At 41.2% G+C, this 21,641-nt stretch overlaps 1 protein-coding gene across 1 annotated transcript; it reads right to left on the reverse strand.

Moving 5' to 3' along the window:
* Positions 1–2,435: 2,435 nt before the first annotated feature.
* On the reverse strand, positions 2,436–15,408 carry LOC128203183 (glutathione S-transferase kappa 1-like). Its single transcript, XM_052904484.1, has 8 exons — positions 15,313–15,408; positions 13,814–13,895; positions 13,303–13,403; positions 10,008–10,136; positions 9,766–9,801; positions 6,140–6,256; positions 3,023–3,122; positions 2,436–2,862 (listed from the first exon to the last, which is right to left on the reverse strand). The coding sequence occupies exons 1-8, from the start codon at positions 15,385–15,387 to the stop codon at positions 2,816–2,818; spliced, it is 687 nt and encodes a 228-aa protein (XP_052760444.1). The 5' UTR covers positions 15,388–15,408; the 3' UTR covers positions 2,436–2,815.
* Between the last annotated feature and the right edge of the window lie 6,233 nt (positions 15,409–21,641).

Raw genomic sequence — 21,641 nt, forward strand, 5'->3', positions numbered from 1 at the left:
ACTGGTGTAAGGCGGTCATTTGTGACGTTATCAGTGTCGCACCTTCCATTGGCTGTCAATGATCAGTTCGAGACTGGTGTAAGCCGGTCATTTGTGACGTTATCAGTGTCGCACCTACCATTGGCTGTCAAGGAACAGTTCGGGACTGCTGTAAGCAAGTCGGTCATTAGTGACGGTATCAGTGTCGCACCTACCATTGGCTGTCAATGAACAGTTCGAGACTGGTGTAAGCCGGTCATTTGTGACGTTATCAGTGTTGCACCTACCATTGGCTGTCAATGAACAGTTCGAGACTGCTGTAAGCAAGTCGGTCATTAGTGACGTTATAAGTGTCGCACCTACCATTGGCTGTCAATGAACAGTTCGAGACTGGTGTAAGCCGGTCAGTTGTGACGTTATCAGTGTCACACCTACCATTGGCTGTCAATGAACAGTTCGAGACTGCTGCGAGCCGGTCATTAGTGACGTAAACAGTGTCGCGCCTACCATTGCTGTCAATGAACAATTTAATCCAACTGAGACTGCTGTAAGCCGATTATTAAAGGCGACGATATTGTTACACTTACCATTGCTGTCAATGAAGAGTTTAATCAAACCGAAGCTACTGTAATCCGGCCATTAGGGGCGTTGACAGCCTTGCACCTGACATTGCTGTCAGTGGATATTCTCAATCAAACCGAAACTGCTGTAAGCCGGTCATAATGGGCGTTGGCAGTGTCGCACCTTATATTGCTGTCAATGAATATTCTTAATCAAACCGATTTGTAAGCTGGTCATTAGGAGCGTTGATAGTCTTGCATCCAAGTTTGCTGTCAATGGACAGTCTTAATCAAACCGAGACTGCTGTAAGCCGGTCATGATGGGCGTTGACAGTGTCGCACCTTATATTGCTGTCAATGAACATTCTCATTTAAATCCAGAATGCTGTAAGCCGTTCATAAGGGACATTGACACTGTTGCATCTACCTTTGCTGTAGGTAAACATTCTCAACCATACCGAGACTAATGCAATTACAATTGTGCCACCTTTAAAGAAGAACTAACATAAATTATAAGCATATCAAGTGACTGGGAGAATGACAAATATGCATGCCTCCATTGAGGAAATAATAACAAAGGACCACACGTGTCGGGGGCGATGACCACACGTGTCGGGGGCGATGACCACACGTGTCGGGGGCGATGACCACATGTGTCGGGGGCGATGACCACACGTGTCGGGGGCGATGAACAACTAGGACATGAGACTTGCTAGCGACATATCTAGAAATAAGAACATGCGTGTTCCACATGAAAAATCCCACAATGCATGACAATGTTACAGCAAAGCACATACTAGTATACTGTCTGTGCATATATGGTGCATTTTCATTATTTTTAACTTTAAATGTGACCTTGAACTACAAGGTAGTGACGCGAGAGTTGCGAGGCTACATACAAGGTATACTCCAGGTGCATTTAGGCAGAATTATAATAAACCGTTAAGTGGGGCCTTGATCTTCGAGGTATAAACTCGGATTTGCACGTTACAAGTTGTATTTATTGGCTTAACATGCCAGGTTATTTCTAATTACTATATTGCATGATTAAGTTACAGCCCGGACACGACCGCCTATTCCCTACCAGCGTATATGCAAAATCCCATAATGATTACATTTCAATGTGACCAAGTCCTTCAGAGTCGGACGTGGATCTTGCGCGCGACACGTCGCGCATGTGTGCCGCGCGACACGTCGCCCATCTGGGCCGCGCGACACGTCGTCTATGTGTGCCGCGCGACATGTCGTCTATGTGTGCCGCGCGACACGTCGTCTATGTGTGCCGGGCGACATGTCGTCCATGTGTGCCGCGCGACACGTCGTCTATGTGTGCCGCGCGGCGCGACACTTCACCCATGTGTGCCGCGCGACACGTCGCCCATGTGTGCCGCGCGACACGTCGTCTATGTGTGCCGCGCGACACATCGCCCATGTGTGCCGCGCGACCCGTCGCGCATGTGTGCCGCGCGACACGTCGTCTATGTGTGCCGCGCGACACGTCGTCTATGTGTGCCGCGCGACACGTCGTGCATGTGTGCCGCGCGACTCGTCGTCAATGTGTGCCGCGCGACATGTCGTCCATGTGTGCCGCGCGAAACGTCGTCAATGTGTGCCGCGCGGCGCGACACTTCGCCCGTGTGCCGCGCGGCGCGACACTTCGCCCGTGTGCCGCGCGACACGTCGCCCATGTGTGCCGCGTGACACGTCGCCCATGTGTGCCGCGCGACACGTCTCCCATGTGTGCCGCGCGACACGTCGCCTATGTTTGCCGCGCGACACATCGCCTATGTGTGCTTAACATCTGTATAACACACAACGAACGACGCAGTTACACTTGATATTGTAGTGGAGTACATAAAGGGCGAAACGAAAAAGCACATTTGAAAAACATTGTTAATCTTTATCGACGAATTGTTTAATAAGAAAAAAAGGAATAACACTAATATATACAAAATATATAAATATCATCACAACTTCATGTTTAATCAATTCAGCCCTCGAACTACAAATCTGATTTTTAGAACTTATAATGCATCATTTTGTTTGCGTTTGTTTATATACCAATACATAACCATAACTTATGATCAGCTATAAGACTGAGAATTCGTGTCACAACTGTCCACCCTCGAGCACACGAATCAAAGGTATTGTCGGTTTTGTTTTACACGCACTCGTTCCGTGACGTTTAACAATGACACCAACTGTGTATCTCAATAATTGATCGGTCATCAAGTGAGTTATCACACATCACTCACATGAGATGGCACTAACACATATTACAACTTGCTTTCTCCTGGTGGAGTTGGTCCCAGCCATTCCTTTCCTGAAGTGGAAATAGGACTGTGAAACCTATGTGTTTCATAAAAACAAAATTCGATTATTGCATGTAAGTCGAATAAGCATGTATAGCGAATCAGGACATGTGAACAGATCTCACTTTTAAATCCCAATAAGGATGTCATAAACAAGAGAATCACACATACCCAACAGCTGTGCCAATACGGGAAACCTATCAGACCCGAACACAAGCTCCGGCTTCCCATTCCCATCGACATGGGCCATTATCGTCGGCGATCCAAACGCCTGCAATAAAGAAATACATACAAGTCTAGGTAATATATCTTTAATTGAAACTTATTTTACTAGTAGGATAAACGTGATAAGTTTACCAATAACTGTTATTGATATTGGTGTTTCTATTATTGGAAGTTGAGGAGATATCTGCCGAGGTGAAGACACCACTCACTACAGGAGTATAGGAGATATCTGCCGAGGTGAAGACACCACTCACTACAGGAGTATAGGAGATATCTGCCGAGGTGAAGACACCACTCACTACAGGAGTATAGGAGATATCTGCCGAGGTGAAGACACCACTCACTACAGGAGTATAGGAGATATCTGCCGAGGTGAAGACACCACTCACTACAGGAGTATAAGGTAAAAGGTAGATAACTCCGACAAGTTTCTAGTTGCAGATATTCTTGAAAAACAATAAGACACATCTCTACAATATAAAACACATGGATACCACATTGGTGTTGTTATCCTCATGATAGATTGAAAAATATTCGCCCATTTCATTTGTATCTTGTGAATAATTTGGACAGTTTTTGAGCTAATGGTATTTTGCGAATGTAAGGGTGTCGTAGTTTCTGATTGGTAATGGTCAGATATCTGGCTAGAGGACACTGGGAGGTTGATTGGTAATGGTCAGATATCTGGCTAGAGGACACTGGGAGGTTGATTGGTAATGGTCAGATATCTGGCTAGAGGACACTGGGAGGTTGATTGGTAATGGTCAGATATCTGGCTAGAGGACACTGGGAGGTTGATTGGTAATGGTCAGATATCTGGCTAGAGGACACTGGGAGGTTGATTGGTAATGGTCAGATATCTGGCTAGAGGACACTGGGAGGTTGATTGGTAATGGTCAGATATCTGGCTAGAGGACACTGGGAGGTTGATTTGGACATTACCTTTATCTGATAATTTTATGATGCTAATTATTCAGTTACAAAGGCTACTTTACTGCTATTTTGTCATTGTTGGCTTCTTTTTGCAATCGAAACATCTTTACCATTTCCCATCGAAAACAACCTCGGATGTGTATGGACTGTTTACAATGTCAGATGACTTTACATTTAACTACGCTGCAAATAGATCGCGTAGTGATTTCAATTTAGAATTTAAGCCTTGGACTTTACTCTTAGAATTATTATGCAATAACACACTTCACTGGGAATCAATTGGAACCTAGTTATACACATTACACGTTAAAACGCAACAATTTATTTATATTATTATCATAAACTTTAAGAACTACTTCTACTGATATACCGGTTTACATCTCCGAGTTTGTTTTCGATGAAAAAAGGCCCGCGGTGTTCTGATTTTACAACTGCTGCTTTGAGTTGGCAACGGCTCAAAATTCGAATCTGCGGCTCGGGACCCAATTTCTCGAAACTTCTTAAGTCCATTACAACAGGATCAAGCTAATCTCACTATTTTTGTTGTTCTATAAAATGTGTTATATTAACTTCTTTCAGAATTTTTAGAAAATATGTAGGAATATCTGTATGATTATCAGAATAAACCATTTTTCATTTATCAAAATCTATTTTCAGTATGTATTTTGGCTAATTGAAATAAGCGAGTAATAAGCCTGTTAAGCTTAAGAAGTTTCGAGAAATTGGGGCCTGCTGATAACCAGCTGTCCGCTTTAGGTTGGTTTTATAAAATGTTCGTTTATTCATCCAACCATATGAATTACAATTTAAGTATTTTGTTTTATTCCACAGCCTTGTGAGAGTTGAAAATGACTGTGATTTTCTAATTTTACGTTCATTGCAGGTCCATGTGGCGTTTCTTGTCGAGTTTGGTTCCCAAGCCACCCTCCGCCGACTGCCAAGGTTAACATGAGCGCCGACACAAAGCTTGGTTTATAAGTGGTTGTATGCCAAGGTTAACATGAGCGCCGACACAAAGCTTGGTTTATAAGTGGTTGTATGCCAAGGTTAACATGAGCGCCGACACAAAGCTTGGTTTATAAGTGGTTGTATGCCAAGGTTAACATGAGCGCCGACACAAAGCTTGGTTTATAAGTGGTTGTATGCCAAATAAAGGAAACGGGACACTGTAATTACAGTTTTTGCTACCTCAAGGTTCATAACTCTGCTAACTCAAGGTTCATAACTCTGCTAACTCAAGGTTCATAACTCTGGAGTGACGAAGCGACATGTCTGGTCATCGAACCTAACCAAGGAATTCTGCCCGTTCACATTTTGACCAAATTTGATGGTGATTGGGCAAAGGCTTCTAAATTTATTGATCGTACAATGCCGATTTCTATTGTCAAATGGCGATTTATCTTAATTGGCAAGAGCGATCTGGCTGGTTATTAAACTTGACCGAGAAATTGTGCCCATACACACTCTGGCCTAATTGGTGATGATTGGACAACGGACTTAAAAGTAATTCATCGTCAAAGACCGATTTGAGGTTATTTCAATAATTAAATGGCGATATCCCTCGATCAATTCAAGCATGGGTGGTTATCGAACTTGTCCGAGGTGTTATGCCATTCACATTCTGACCTAATTTGGTGATGATTGGACAAATGTTTATAAAGTTCTTCATCGGACAAGACTGATTTTGATAAAACTATATAATCAAAGGGAGATTTTTTTAAATGACTCGAGGTGATATGATGGTTATCGAACCTGTTCGATATATCACGTCCTTACACATTCTGAACTTATTGGGTGACACTTGGAAAAGGGCTTTTAAAGTAATTTATTGGACAACAAACTAAATATAGATATTTCATGTTTAATTTTCCAATGTTTAGCTTTAAAAAGTTCAATAAAAAAATCAGCGCTTTCAATTTTCAATTTTAATTTCCAATTTCCCAATCTCTCAAAACTCACTCGCTCACCTATCCAGGCCACTCGTCCCTCGTGGGACTAAATCCACTCACCACCGATATTGGGTTGTTAACTATAATATGTCCCTTTCTATGAAACACGACACTTAAAGCTATATCAATAGCTGGACATTTTCTTCGTAAAGCAAATATGCAAAGTGGACACTCGTGTTACCTTATAGCCAAGAGCTTCTTCTGTGTATTGTTTAAGTCTATCCTTGACCCTGCTGTCGGACATGTCTTGTAAAAATGTGGCTATCTGTTCCTCTGTCAGTCCTGCTTTCAAACCAGCCTAAGCACAATAGAGTTTCGATTATATACAACAAGTATACATCAACAAAATGCAAGTTTGTTCAAACTGTTTAACAAAAGCCAATAAGGCACTAGAATTATGCGTTTACAACATTAATACTAGTTGTTCAAATAAACGACCATTATAAGATCTTGAGTCAGTGTTCTGAGTAGAAACCCGTGTGAGTGTCATTTGTGAATAGCAAATAGAGCATGACCTGGTGGGGCTATAGCCGACGCCATGTTGGGTGATAAGCGGACACATAGACCCAGGCCATGTTGGGTGATAAGCGGACACATATACCCACGCCATGTCGGGTGACAAGCGGACACATATACCCACGCCATGCTGGGTGATAAGCGGACACATATACCCACGCCATGTCGGGTGATAAGCGGACACATATACCCACGCCATGCTGGGTGATAAGCGGACACATATACCCACGCCATGTTGGGTGAAAGGCGGACACATATACCCATGCCATGCTGGGTAATAGGCGGACACATATAACACTCCATGCTGGGTTATAGGCGGACACATATACCCACGCCATGTTGGGTAAAAGGAAGACACATATACCCACGCCATGTTGGGTGATAAGCTGACACATATACCAACGCCATGTTGGGTGATAGGCGGACACATATACCAACGCCATGTTGGGTGATAGGCGGACACATATACCCACGCCATGTTGGGTGATAGGCGGACACATATACCCACGCCATGTTGGGTGATAGGCGAACACATATACTCACTCCATGCTGCGTGATAGGCGGACACATATACCCACGCCATGTTGGGTGATAGGCGGACACAAATACCAACGCCATGTTGGGTGATAAGCGGACGCATTTACCCACGCCATGTTGGGTGATAGGCGGACACATATACCCACGCCATGTTGGGTGATAGGCGGACACATAAACCCACGCCATGTTGGGTGATAGGCGGACACATATACCCACGCCATGTTGGGTAAAAGGCGGACACATATACCCACGCCATGTTGGGTGATAAGCGGACACATATACCAACGCCATGTTGGGTGATAGGCGGACACATATACCAACGCAATGCTGGGTGATAGGGGGACACATTATACCCACTACATGCTGGGTGTTAGAGGGACACATATACCCACTTACCCACTCCATGCTGGGTGATAGGCGGACACATATACCCACGCCATGCTGGGTGAAAGGCGGACACATATACCCACTCCATGGTGGGTGATAAGCGGACACATATACCCACGCCATGCTGCGTGATAGGCGGATACATATACCCACTTACCCACTCCATGCTGGGTAATAGGCGGACACATATACCCACGCCATGCTGGGTGATAGGCGGACACAAATACCCACGCCATGTTGGGTGATAGGCGGACACATATACCCACGCCATGTTGGGTGATAGGCGGACACATATATCCACGCCATGTTGGGTAAAAGACGGACACATATACCCACGCCATGCTGGGTAATAGGCGGACACATATACCCACTCCATGTTGGGTGATAGGCGGACACATATACCCACTCAATGCTGGGTGATAAGCGGACGCATATACCCACTTACCCACTCCATGCCGGGTAATAGGCGGACACATATACCCACGCCATGCTGGGTGATAGGCGGACACAAATACCCAGTTACCCACTCCATGCTGGGTGATAGGCGGACACATATACCCACGCCATGTTGGGTGATAAGCGGACACATATACCAACGCAATGCTGGGTGATAGGGGGACACATATACCCACTACATGCTGGGTGATAGAGGGACAGATATACCCACTTACCCACTCCATGCTGGGTGATAGGCGGACACATATACCCACGCCATGCTGGGTTATAGGCGGACACATATACCCACTCCATGCTGGGTGATAGGCGGACACATATACCCACTCCATGCTGGGTGACAGGCGGACACATATACCCACTTACCCACTCCATACCGGGTAATAGGCGGACACATATACCCACGCCATGCTGGGTGATAGGCGGACACATATACCCATGTTGGGTGATAGGCGGACACATATACCCACGCCATGTTGGGTGATAGGCGGACACATATATCCACGCCATGTTGCGTAAAAGGCGGACACATATACCCACGCCATGTTTGGTGATAGGCGGACACATATACCAACGCCATGTTGGGTGATAGGCGGACACATATACCCACTCCATGCTGGGTGATAGGCGGACACATATACCCACTCCATGCTGGGTGAAAGGCGGACACATATACCCACTCCATGCTGGGTGATAGGCGGACACATATACCCACTCCATGCTGCGTGATAGGCGGACACATATACCCACTCCATGCTGCGTGATAGGCGGACACATATACCACTCCATGCTGCGTGATAGGCGGACACATATACCCACGCCATGCTGGGTGATAGGCGGACACATATACCCACGCCATGCTGGGTGATAGGCGGACACATATACCCACTCCATGCTGGGTGAAAGGCGGACACATATACCCACTCCATGCTGGGTGATAGGCGGACACATATACCCACTCCATGCTGGGTGATAGGCGGACACATATACCCACGCCATGCTGCGTGATAGGCGGACACATATACCCACGCCATGCTGGGTGATAGGCGGACACATATACCCACTCCATGCTGGGTGATAGGCGGACAAATATACCCACGCCATGCTGGGTGATAGGCGGACACATATACCCACTCCATGCTGGGTGATAGGCGGACACATATACCCACTCCATGCTGCGTGATAGGCGGACACATATACCCACTCCATGCTGCGTGATAGGCGGACACATATACCCACGCCATGCTGGGTGATAGGCGGACACATATACCCACGCCATGCTGGGTGATAGGCGGACACATATACCCACGCCATGCTGGGTGATAGGCGGACACATATACCCACTCCATGCTGGGTGATAGGCGGACACATATACCCACTCCATGCCTGGTGATAGGCGGACACATATACCCACTCCATGCTGGGTGATAGGCGGACACATATACCCACTCCATGCTGGGTGATAGGCGGACACATATACCCACTCCATGCTGCGTGATAGGCGGACACATATACCCACGCCATGCTGGGTGATAGGCGGACACATATACCCACGCCATGCTGGGTGATAGGCGGACACAAATACCCACGCCATGCTGGGTGACAGGCGGACACATATACCCACTCCATGCTGGGTGATAGGCGGACACATATACCCACTCCATGCTGGGTGATAGGCGGACACATATACCCACTCCATGCTGGGTGATAGGCGGACACATATACCCACGCCATGCTGCGTGATAGGCGGACACATATACCCACGCCATGCTGCGTGATAGGCGGACACATATACCCACTCCATGCTGGGTGATAGGCGGACACATATACCCACTCCATGCTGGGTGATAGGCGGACACATATACCGCTAGACCACTTAGACTACTACCATCATTGCTAACAATATTCACCTACCTCTTTTAAACTGTTTGGTTCGGTGATATCTTCATCCTATAAGCATAATAAAAACATGTATTAAAAACATGCATAAAAGCTGAACAAACTGATGTCTTTACTACTATATTTGTTTTGGGCAAAAGCAATCAATACAAAAACAGCAGCATTATTCTGGTATGACTGTTTCTTAATAATTCTTATTTTATTAAGTTATTGCTTTGTTCCTGTTGTAAACTAACTATGTCTCTTAGATGACCTACCCTGCTCCAGTTCCTGTGCCACATCTCTCTAGTAACATCCCTGGTCTTGGACGGAAGTTTCATATCCACGGCAGTGATAAACCTCTGGGTCTTCAGGCTCCCCTTCACAAACATCATTTCAGCTGGGTCCTGGGTAGAAATTAGACTGACAGATAAACAAACTTTAAGCATTGTTTAAAGTTTTATCAAGCTTCCCTCATATGGATTCAGGAGGTAGGCTTCTTCATGTCATCTTGTAAACAGTTTGACCTAATAGTTCAAGTTTAGACATATGTATTTCATTGTCCTTCAAAGGTTTTTGAAAATGATGTCAGAACCAAGTCGAAACTTTTGCACTGAAGGACAAAGGGACCAAAAGACGCATTTATAATTTCCCTCAAAGTAAATGCAAAGAAAGTAATAACAAAACTCCAAGACAAAACTAGCAACAAGTGCATTCCCTTACTTATGAATGACCTAAAGTTAACTACCTTATAAAAGGTTCAATGCAGCAAGTATGGTACAATGGTTATATGTACATAAGAAACAATGGTACAATGGTTATATGCACATAATGAAACTATGGTACAATGGTTATATGCATATAGACACTATGGTACAATGGTAACATGTACATAGAAACCATGGCACAATGGTTATATGTATATGGAAACTATGGTACAATGGTTACATGTACACTAGAAACTATGGTACAATGGTTATATGTATATGGAAACTATGGTACAATGGTTACATGTACACTAGAAACTATGGTACAATGGTTATATGTACACTAGAAACTATGGTACAATGGTTATATGTACACTAGAAACTATGGTACAATGGTTATATGTACACAATAAACTATAGTACAATGGTTATATGTACACTAGAAACTATGGTACAATCGCTATATGTACACTAGAAACTATGGTACAATGGTTATATGTACACTAGAAACTATGGTACAATGGTTATATGTACACTAGAAACTATGGTACAATGGTTATATGTACACAGAAACTATGGTACAATGGTTATATGTACACTAGAAACTATGGTACAATGGTTATATGTACACTACAAACTATGGTACAATGGTAACATGAACATAGAAACTATGGTACAATGGTTACATGTACACTAGAAACTATGGTACAATGGTTATATGTACACTAGAAACTATGGTACAATGGTTATATGTACATAGAAACTATGGTACAATGGTTATATGTACACTAGAAACTATGGTACAATGGTTATATGTACATAGAAACTATGGTACAATGGTAACATGTACATAGAAACTATGGTACAATGGTTATATGTATATAGAAACTATGGTACAATGGTAACATGTACATAGAAACTATGGTACAATGGTTATATGTATAAAGAAACTATGGTACAATGGTTATATGTACATAGAAACTATGGTACAATGGTTATATGTACATAGAAACTATGGTACAATGGTTATATGTATAAAGAAACTATGGTACAGTGGTAACATGTACATAGAAACTATGGTACAATGGTTATATGTACATAGAAACTATGGTACAATGGTAACATGTACATAGAAACTATGGTACAATGGTTATATGTACATAGAAACTATGGTACAATGGTTATATGTACATAGAAACTATGGTACAATGGTAACATGTACACTAGAAACTATGGTACAATGGCTATATGTACACTAGAAACTATGGTACAATGGTTATATGTATATAGAAACTATGGTACAATGGTTACATGTACATAGAAACTATGGTACAATGGCTATATGTATAAAGAAACTATGGTACAATGGTTACATGTACATAGAAACTATGGTACAATGGTAACATGTACACTAGAAACTATGGTACAATGGCTATATGTACACTAGAAACTATGGTACAATGGTTATATGCATATAGAAACTATGGTACAATGGTTATATGTACATAGAAACTATGGTACAATGGTAACATGTACACTAGAAACTATGGTACAATGGCTATATGTACACTAGAAACTATGGTACAATGGTTATATGTATATAGAAACTATGGTACAATGGTAACATGTACATAGAAACTATGGTACAATGGCTATATGTATAAAGAAACTATGGTACAATGGTTACATGTACATAGAAACTATGGTACAATGGTAACATGTACACTAGAAACTATGGTACAATGGTTATATGTACACTAGAAACTATGGTACAATGGTTATATGTATATAGAAACTATGGTACAATGGTAACATGTACATAGAAACTATGGTACAATGGCTATATGTATAAAGAAACTATGGTACAATGGTTACATGTACATAGAAACTATGGTACAATGGTAACATGTACACTAGAAACTATGGTACAATGGCTATATGTACACTAGAAACTATGGTACAATGGTTACATGTACATAGAAACTATGGTACAATGGTAACATGTACATAGAAACTATGGTACAATGGTTACATGTACATAGAAACTATGGTACAATGGTTACATGTACATAGAAACTATGGTACAATGGTAACATGTACATAGAAACTATGGTACAATGATTAAATGTAAATTTGAAACTATGGTACAATGGTTACATGTACATTGGAAACTATGGGACAATGGTTATATGTACACTAGAAACTATGGTACAATGGTTACATGTACATAGAAACTATGGTACAATGGTTATATGTACACTAGAAACTATGGTACAATGGTTATATGTACATTGGAAACTATGGTACAATGGTTATATGTACACTGGAAACTATGGAACAATGGTTATATGTACACTGGAAACTATGGAACAATGGTTATATGTACACTGGAAACTATGGACCAATGGTTATATGTACACAGTGTACATATAACCATTGTTCCATAGTTTCCAGTGTACACATAACCATTGTACCAAAGTTTCTAAGGTACATATAACCATTGTTCCATAGTTTCCAATGCACATATAACCATTGTTCCATAGTTTCCAATGTACATTTAACCATTGTACCATAGTTTCTAGTGTACATTCATATAACCACACTGGAAACTATGGAACAATGGTTATAGGTACACTGGAGACTATGGAACAATGGTTATATGTAAATTTGAAACTATGGTACAACGGTTATATGTACACTGGAAACTATGGAACAATTGTTATATGTACACTGGAAACTATGGAACAATGGTTATATGTAAATTAGAAACTATGGTACAATGGCTATATGCAAATTAGAAACCATTGTACAATCGTTAAAAGTACATTAAGACATTACAGCACATTATATTATTTATATGTTTTACCTTTGGTTCATTCAAAGGAACATTGAAGTACTTTGCAAGTCTTTGAAGGTCTTTCCTCATATACTGTCCCCTGTTTGGAACCATAGCCGGTGGGGTGTTGCCTGAAATAGAATATATAAATCATTCCATAAATTTTTGGTTAAAGTTTATTTTCACAGAGCATTGATTAAAGAGTAAATAAAGCACTAAAAACCTTTTCAAAATGAAAAATACATAAATACAGTTGTTGTTGTTTTTATATTGAAATGAACCATTGAGAGAAGGAAATTACTTATTCATACAGAACTTATAGCCAGTACAACTTATTATATACTTCAACACTATATTATAAAGTATACATTGTTATAACTTTTAAGATATAAGAGTTTATGTCACGGAACATTCTAGACATATATATATATATATATATATATATATATATATAAATAACAGAAATTTATAGAGGTACACTGAATACCTGTTATTCATGAAAATTAATTAAAACCCAACATTTAAATACAAATGTACCAACCAGCGGCTTTCATTATCCCACCAAGAAAGAATGGTTTCATCTTTAGGTCTAGGTTCCATATGTTTTCATACCGACAGAGAACCTGAAAAGAAATATAAGTATTTATTGATATGAATACAATTTTATCAATGAAAAACCATACTTAGGCTGAAGAAAGCCATTGCAGTATTTCAAAATATCTTTTAATACTAATCACTGATATACATGTATATATTAGGCACAAGGCACAAACTAAGGGCCTCCACCTATGAAGTAGGGTTTTTAATTGTCACCTTCATGCAGAATCATGCATGCCTGGGGGTTTGTCAAAGCAGCTTCTTGCTTGCCAAGGAATTTGTGCAATCTTGATAGAAATGGTAATGAAAAACAAACAGTTAATTGATAAGGAATTTTGAGCCATACAACAAAAGTTAACACTTGAATATATAGTGATAAATGCTGCTAGCTACAGGGTTAGCATTTAGCAAACAGTATGTTATGTACCAATCAACTGTAACCACTGACCCCCCAGGTCCAGGGAATAGTGGGGACTTTGACTTTTGGTACAGCCAAGCCCAGGTAAAATCCCCACCCTGTGGAGTGAAACCGCTGGTAAAATCCCACCCAAACGCCCCCATACCCCAGGGACCCTAGGTAAGGCCCATCCCCCACTATTTTTGATGCGAAGACAAAACCACCACAATCACCCGGCACTGCAGGGACACCTGGAAAGTAAAAACATGGCCCATTTTCCCGGCTATCCTCAGTATACCCCCAGAAATATATATAGGCTGCAGCTTCATATTAATGCATGTGTAACAGACTGCACAAATTGCTACATGTAGCATATGCTTGATTCAAACTCACGACCTCTTGCTCTGCAGTCGGACACTCTGTCGCGTCACTATTAAAGCTAGGTTTACAGTGAGACAGTATACAATGCCTCTATATACACATCAAATATCCAGTTGCACATGCATCCATAATAAAAAAAATGAAGGTCCTTTAAGCGGCTTATTAGTTTTTTGTCTGTCCCCGACCCACTGTAACCAACATCATTGTACCAAAGATATTCTAAAATGATTATACATCCAAAAGTTGTCTGCATGTTTAGCATTTATTAAATTGTTAATATCAATCCCTTTATCAGTTAATCGATAACCAGTGGCAGTGGGCACAACTTATTAAAAATAACCATGCCATTAGGGAAGAAAGTGAAGAAATGCCAATGGCCCGGGGGAGAAAGTGAAAAGGGCAAAGAAGAGAAATATCAATAGTGCAGCGGTTGATCGTTATGGACGCCAGTTCCCAAATCAGCTCAGATCATTAAAACTCTCTCACTTTTTGTAAAATGAAGAATAAGAAGAAAATGAGTGTTATGTATCCTTTTAGTCTTTACACAACATCGTTCTATAATTTAACCTTTGGGGAAAATGATATTTTAAGTCAGAAACTATATATTTTTATCTAGTTTTAAAAATGATTATATCCGTTTTCGATAATAGTCTTAAAAAATCCACCTCAAATGCAAACCAAGAGTACGGAGAAACGACATCGTAAAATAGTTCGACAGTTTTTTTTATGGGGGCGGCCATCTTGCATTTAGACTACATGGCACTAATACATTTGCTTTCTTTATAAGCCTTAACGCAGTGAGCTCCCTTGGTCATCGAATATACTCGGATGATAATTTTGTACATTTATTTGAAACAAGGCAGTGCAGTAAAAATGTATATATTCACTGCAACTAGGTTAACAGCACCTGATAGATAGATCTTTTATTTCCTCCATGAAGAGTATAACATATGTACAAGAAAATGAACAATTTCAGTGATGCATATAATACAGATATATGAATACACTTATATACACAAAAATGGAACATCAGATATATGTTTATGTGGTACAAATGCAATGAGGGACATAATATAACCACATACGAGTGTTTATATTACATACATGCACAGAATAGATATGATAATCACCCGTAAGTGAAGAGAAATACTTTTTGTATCAAAAAAGACATAAAAGAATTTTAAATATAACTATAGAGTGCAAATCTTAGAAAGCTAGATGAAAGAGAAAACTCTTAATTCCGGTTTGCATCATATTAATGTTACAACAACTTACGTTAATAAATTATTATCTATAGCAGATTGTAAAGTTAGAAAGCTAGACGAAAGAGAAATTCTAGGTTTCAATTTGCATCCACGAACCCAATGTGTTATATGAGATAACTTTAGGGGAAAACTTTATTAAGATTTTAATTTATGTCTTAAGAGTGCACATCAATCGGAAATATATGACAAATTATAAAAAATAAATCATACGAATATGTGAATAAACAATCATGGCAAAAGATCACTAATGCAGACAAGCCATTATCATATGCGCAAATATGCAGCGATTGGCATTTTCGACACTCTCATGCTAACATATTTTACATACTGCACCGTAGCCAGAAAGCGATAACTAGACGGAGTCGTGCATTGTTCACCAGCAACAACACGAATCATCATAATGCATTGTTCAAGGGGTGTACATTTCAGAAATGTCTTGTATTCAATGATTCCATATTTTTTTTATACAAATACTGCCATATTTTATTTTGAAGATCGCTAAATTGTGGACAATAGCACAGGCGATGAACAACAAAGTTGTCGTTGATGCAGTGACACTTTGAGCACTGTTGTTGAAAAGTTCGCGATGATAATTTCCCCACTATATGAAGATAAATTAGCAATATTTTTGTCGTTTATTCTCGCAATTTTCCATAGCAATGAAGGTTGCTTTTCATTTAACACGTATGGGAGTAACTGTTGTAACTGCGGTTGGCTTAAGAGTCTCATCGCACGTTAACGTTTCTCAAACAAAGTCACACACGAGTGCAATATTCTGTTCCAGACGTGCTTTAGTAGGAAATGTACCTTGTCTGATGTAAATGTCCAGATATTCAAGCAATCAATACTTCTGGGATATAACTCAGGGATATAACGATAGTCGACGTCGGAAGCAGGTGACCAAATTACGTTACTGGCACCCGACGGTTGCGTTCCCTCGGGATATGAGCAACATAAAGAACAAAACCGGTCCTGACTACCCCGCATGCGCGGATCCTGAGATGTCTGCGGCATAAAATCCCCATTGAAACGTATATGGGCCAAGTTGTAACGTATAGGTGAAACTTGTCGATGTCCGAAAACTGTGACGAAATTACGTCCGATGTGTCCCCGACGGTCGTGTTCCGTTGGAAACCGATACCCCTCAAAACATAACCGGTCCTGGCACCCCCGCATGCGCGGTTCCTGCGAAATCTGCGATGTTAACGGGTTTTGCGGGTTTGCTGCCTAGTGATTACGCGGTGTGATGTAAGCGGCCTAGCGGAGTGAAGTTTGCGGGCTTGCTGCTTAGCGTTGAAGTAAGGTAAGCTGCCGAGCGGCGTGCAGTTTGCAAGTAAGCGGCTTAGTGGCGTGCAGTTTACGGATTTGCTGTCTAGTGGTTACGCGGCGGGAAGTAAGCGGCCAGGCGACGTGCAGTTTGCAAGTAAGCGGTCTAGCGGCGTGCAGTTTGCGGGCTTGCTGCCGAGCGTTGAAGTGCAGTAAGCGGCGTGCAGTTTGCAAGTTAGCGGCCCAGCGACGTGCAGTTTGCGGACTTGCTGCCTAGTGGTTACGCGGCGTAAAGTAAGCGGCCTAGCGGCGTGCAGTTTGCGGGCTTGCTGCCTAGCGTTGAAGTGAAGTAAGCGGCGTGCAGTTTGCAAGTTAGCAGCCTAGCGGCGTGCAGTTTGAGGGCTTGCTGCCTAGTGGTTACGCGGCGTGAAATAAGCGGCCTAGCGGCGTGCAGTTTGCAGTTTGTGGGCTTGCTGCCTAGTGGTTACGCGGCGTCAAGTAAGCGGCCTAGCGGCGTGCAGTTTGCGGGTCTGCTGCCTAGCGGTGAAGTGAAGTAAGCGGCCTGGCGGCATGCAGTGTGCAAGTTAGCGGCCTTCCGGCGTGCAGCTTGTGGGTGTGCTGCCTAGTGGTTACGCGGCGTCAAGTAAGCGGCCTAGCGGCGTGCAGTTTGCAGGCTTGCTGCCTAGCGGTGAATTGAAGTAAGCGGACTAGCGGCATGCAGTTTGCAAGTTAGCGGCCTAGCGGTGTGCAGTTTGTGGGTTTGCTGCCTAGTGCTTTCGCGGCGTGAAGTAAGCGGCCTAGTGGCGTGCAGTTTGCGGGCTTGCTGACAAGTGGGTACGCGGCGTAAAGTAAGCGGCCTAGCGGCGTGTAGTTTGCGGGTTTGCTGCCTAGTGGTTACGCGGCGTGAAGTAAGCGGCTTAGTGGCGTACAGTTTGTGGGCTTGCTGCCTAGTGAACACGCGGCGGGAAGTAAGCGGCTTAGCGGCGTGCAGTTTGCGGGCTTGCTGCCTAGTGGTGAAGTGCGTGAAGTCAGTGGCCTAGCGGCGTGCAGTTTGCGGGCTTGCTGCCTAGTGATGAAGTGCGTGAACTCAGCGGCCAGGTGGCGTGCAGTTTGAGGGGTGCTGCCTAGTGGTGACATGGCGTAAAGTAAGCGAGCAATTGGAGGGTTTGCTGCCTAGTGGTTACGCGGCTTGAAGTAAGCGGCCTAGCGACCTAGCGGCGTGCAGTTTACGGGCTTGCTGCCTAGTTTTAATAGGCATGAAGTAAGCGAGTGGTTACGCGGCCTAGCGTCCTAGCGGCGTGCAGTTAGCGGGTTTGCTGACTAGTATATATATATATGTGTGTGTGTGTGTGTGTGTGTGCGTGTGTGTGTGATACTCACATCATCATAGCCACATATGGCTGTAATTAGGCACATACCATGTCCTGGTTGTTAACACCATCAACATTTCATCTGTTCTTTCACTTGGTCATTAACTTTTCCATCATGATTTGAATACATGAGTGTTTCCATAAGAAAGTTAAATTCCGTTTTAGCGTCCAATAACATCTCTTGTTTACTAAGTTAATACTAATAGTGTGTGCATGTAATCACTTCTAAATGCTCGTATGCAATGGTATATAATGGTTTTTAATGGCATTGAATATATTAAACCCAAGTATGTTGTACTTCCTGAAAACTGAGGCACCTTTTCAGAAGGTCAACACCATCATTGACGGTAATGTTGTCCGAAGCTTTGACGTAACATGCCTTCAAGCCATCATCCAATATTGAGAACTTCTTTATGGATGATTCCCCAGTTGCCATGACAATCTCCATGAGAGGATGAGCTGTACTGGCCTGTCAGTGATGTTGAAATTGAGATGTACTTTTCCACATATTGATTCTAAACTTATTAGATGTTATGTTTATTTATCAACCAATTTCGATATATATATTCTTTCCTGAGCTATAACTAATAATCCAATTTTTCATTAACCATGCTTACCTCTTTAACATTTATATACCACTACTAATTGAAACATATGCTTGCCGTTAAACTGTGCCATACATTCATAATATATGCATCTTCATTTCATGTCATGCCAGCAATGACCTTTTAGAATTGAATGATTGTTTTCAATGATTAAAGATCATTTGTATCTTTTTTGATCTACAATGCCTACCTCTCACACATTTTCATACCGTTACTTCATTTTCCACTGCATTGTCACGTTAAGTAAGCATCAAATACTTTTTTATAACATTCCCAAATCATTTTCTTCATCAAATAACCTCTAACAGTGAATGTCAGTCAAAAAAGCCTGCCCTAGCAGTAAACTGTAGCCTTCAGTAATATACTAGTTCCACCCATGGATATTGTCATGCATTAGCCAACAAAAAATATTGGGATATGAAGCTTATTCCGGTTTCGAGCTCGTCTGATTTTTGAAGAAAACTATCAAACCTATCATTTTGAAACATTGGGAACTTGTTCATCTAATACCCGTCTTCACGTTGTATTCTAAAGATGATGAGTCTCACCTGCTTTGTTTTTTTGTTTTTTTTTTGTTTTTTTTTTGGGGGGGGGGGGGGAAAACATGAATTTGACGGGTTTTATGAATTGGACATAGCTCTTTTAATTTTTGTTGGATTGATTTCAATATTTTTCACAGACAATAAATGGCCTTCAATATATCACACGGGTTTTTAGTCACACATTTGGAAGGGTAGGGAGATGGTGGGGGATATTTTAGATTTTTTGTACTTTGTAATTTTTAGCTAGTCTGATTTTTTAAGTATTCATATGTTTTCACATACTGTATTGTTGTGGATTTTTTTTTAACATTTAAACATCTATGTATATACCATGTTAAAAGTAAGGCGTGTAAGAATCCATACGTTCATTTTGCATTTTTCACAGACTGACCTGCTTTTTCATACTTTATGTTGATATTTTCCTAATTATTTATGGTATTGACAATGGTGCATGCTTAAATCACTTGACCCTTTGTAAAACTTATTATAGAATGATTGATAATGCTAACACATATATTTTTTGTTAATCTTATTGCTGTTTATATTTTTCCTCATCATGCCAGTACTGCTTGCAAATAACTCATGTTTTTACCAGTTGTTGTTTCATACTGATACTTTTATGGAACAATGGTATATAAACACTTTTATGGAATAATTGTACAAAACACTGATTACACATTGTATCTGATAAGACTGATTGTTTTAATGATACTTTTCTACAATTCTGCTCGGTATATGTTGATAATGTAAATACATGTTACATGGTGTACAGATTGATTGCCACCCTTATCAAAAAAATACAGTTTGCTCACTTTTTTCTACACAGACAATTACTGAATGCATTTCATTACTCATGTTGATTTTGAATTGTAAATAAAACATAATACTACACTTAAAGTTTTATACAAGAGGCTTTTCATTTGCTATGTTGTTCATTTATATGTTCTGCTTGCTTACATTTAATATAACGTCATTTTAATATCAATGTCTGGCCATTAACATGAAAATCATTTCCTCGTTATCACTTAAACACTAATGTACTACACCTTATATAATGAATATTTCAATGTGTTTCCATAAGATGGCCATATAGAGTTTAAATCAACTCCTGTATCTATATTTTCCTATTAACTTTTCAAAAACAAACTTAAAAACAATAAAAACTCCTGATATTTTACACAATTTACTTTCAACTAACACTGTATATGTTTTGTGTTTGTATCATTCCTAATAAATGCTGGTTTGGTAGCATGTTTCTGCCAAGCATTTCCAGCAATTGCATTTTGTAATGACTTATCAGTAAACTTCAACAAAAATGCCAGTGATGAATTTCACCAGTTACATTCTGTAGTTATGACCCACTGCAATGAAAAGGGGGGTAACTTGTTTTGGACATATAGGTCGGTCGGTTCATCGGTAGACCAAATCATGTCCGGTCATAAAACTTGTCATGAAGGTTTAGCCTGACCAGTATATGACCCCTATTGATCATTGGGTCAAGGTCAAAGTGAAGTTTTAACGTGAAAATGTTGTCAACGCTTGTCCGAGTTATAACTCAACAATACCTGGACCTATGGTTATCACACTCTTCATGGAGGCTGGGCTTGACCAGAAAATGATCCCTTTTAATTTTAGAGGTCATTATGTCACATTCACTTTCGGATAGCTCGTCAATGCCGGCGTGCATGGCCCTCAATCTTGACTGAGAGGTTTGATGTTTTGGCCTTACCACTGGATGACCCCATTGATTTTAGGGAACATCATATCAGAGGTGACAGTGACTCCCAATGCAAACATTTTGTCCGTGTGTTGACTCGACAATGCCTGCGTCCATGGCCCTCATACTTGACATTTATGTGTGTGGGTCGGTGTTGGGGTCGGGGGTGACCAGAATATGATCCCTATTGATTTTGAAGTCAACGGTCAATGTTACAATTTATATCGGT

Source organism: Mya arenaria, chromosome 9 (genome assembly GCF_026914265.1).
Source record: "Mya arenaria isolate MELC-2E11 chromosome 9, ASM2691426v1".
In the NCBI taxonomy this organism is placed as follows: domain Eukaryota; kingdom Metazoa; phylum Mollusca; class Bivalvia; order Myida; family Myidae; genus Mya; species Mya arenaria.

What these genes read in the sequence shown, in the direction of transcription:
- LOC128203183 (XM_052904484.1), bottom strand. Translation starts at nt 15,387, where the DNA reads ATGGCCGCCCCCATAAAAAAAACTGTCGAACTATTTTACGATGTCGTT. An exon ending in ACTCTTGGTTTGCATTTGAG is followed by an intron (nt 13,896 to 15,312) that starts GTGGATTTTTTA and finishes ATTTCTTTTCAG; the next exon opens with GTTCTCTGTCGGTATGAAAA. An exon ending in TTCCTTTGAATGAACCAAAG is followed by an intron (nt 10,137 to 13,302) that starts GTAAAACATATA and finishes ATTTCTACCCAG; the next exon opens with GACCCAGCTGAAATGATGTT.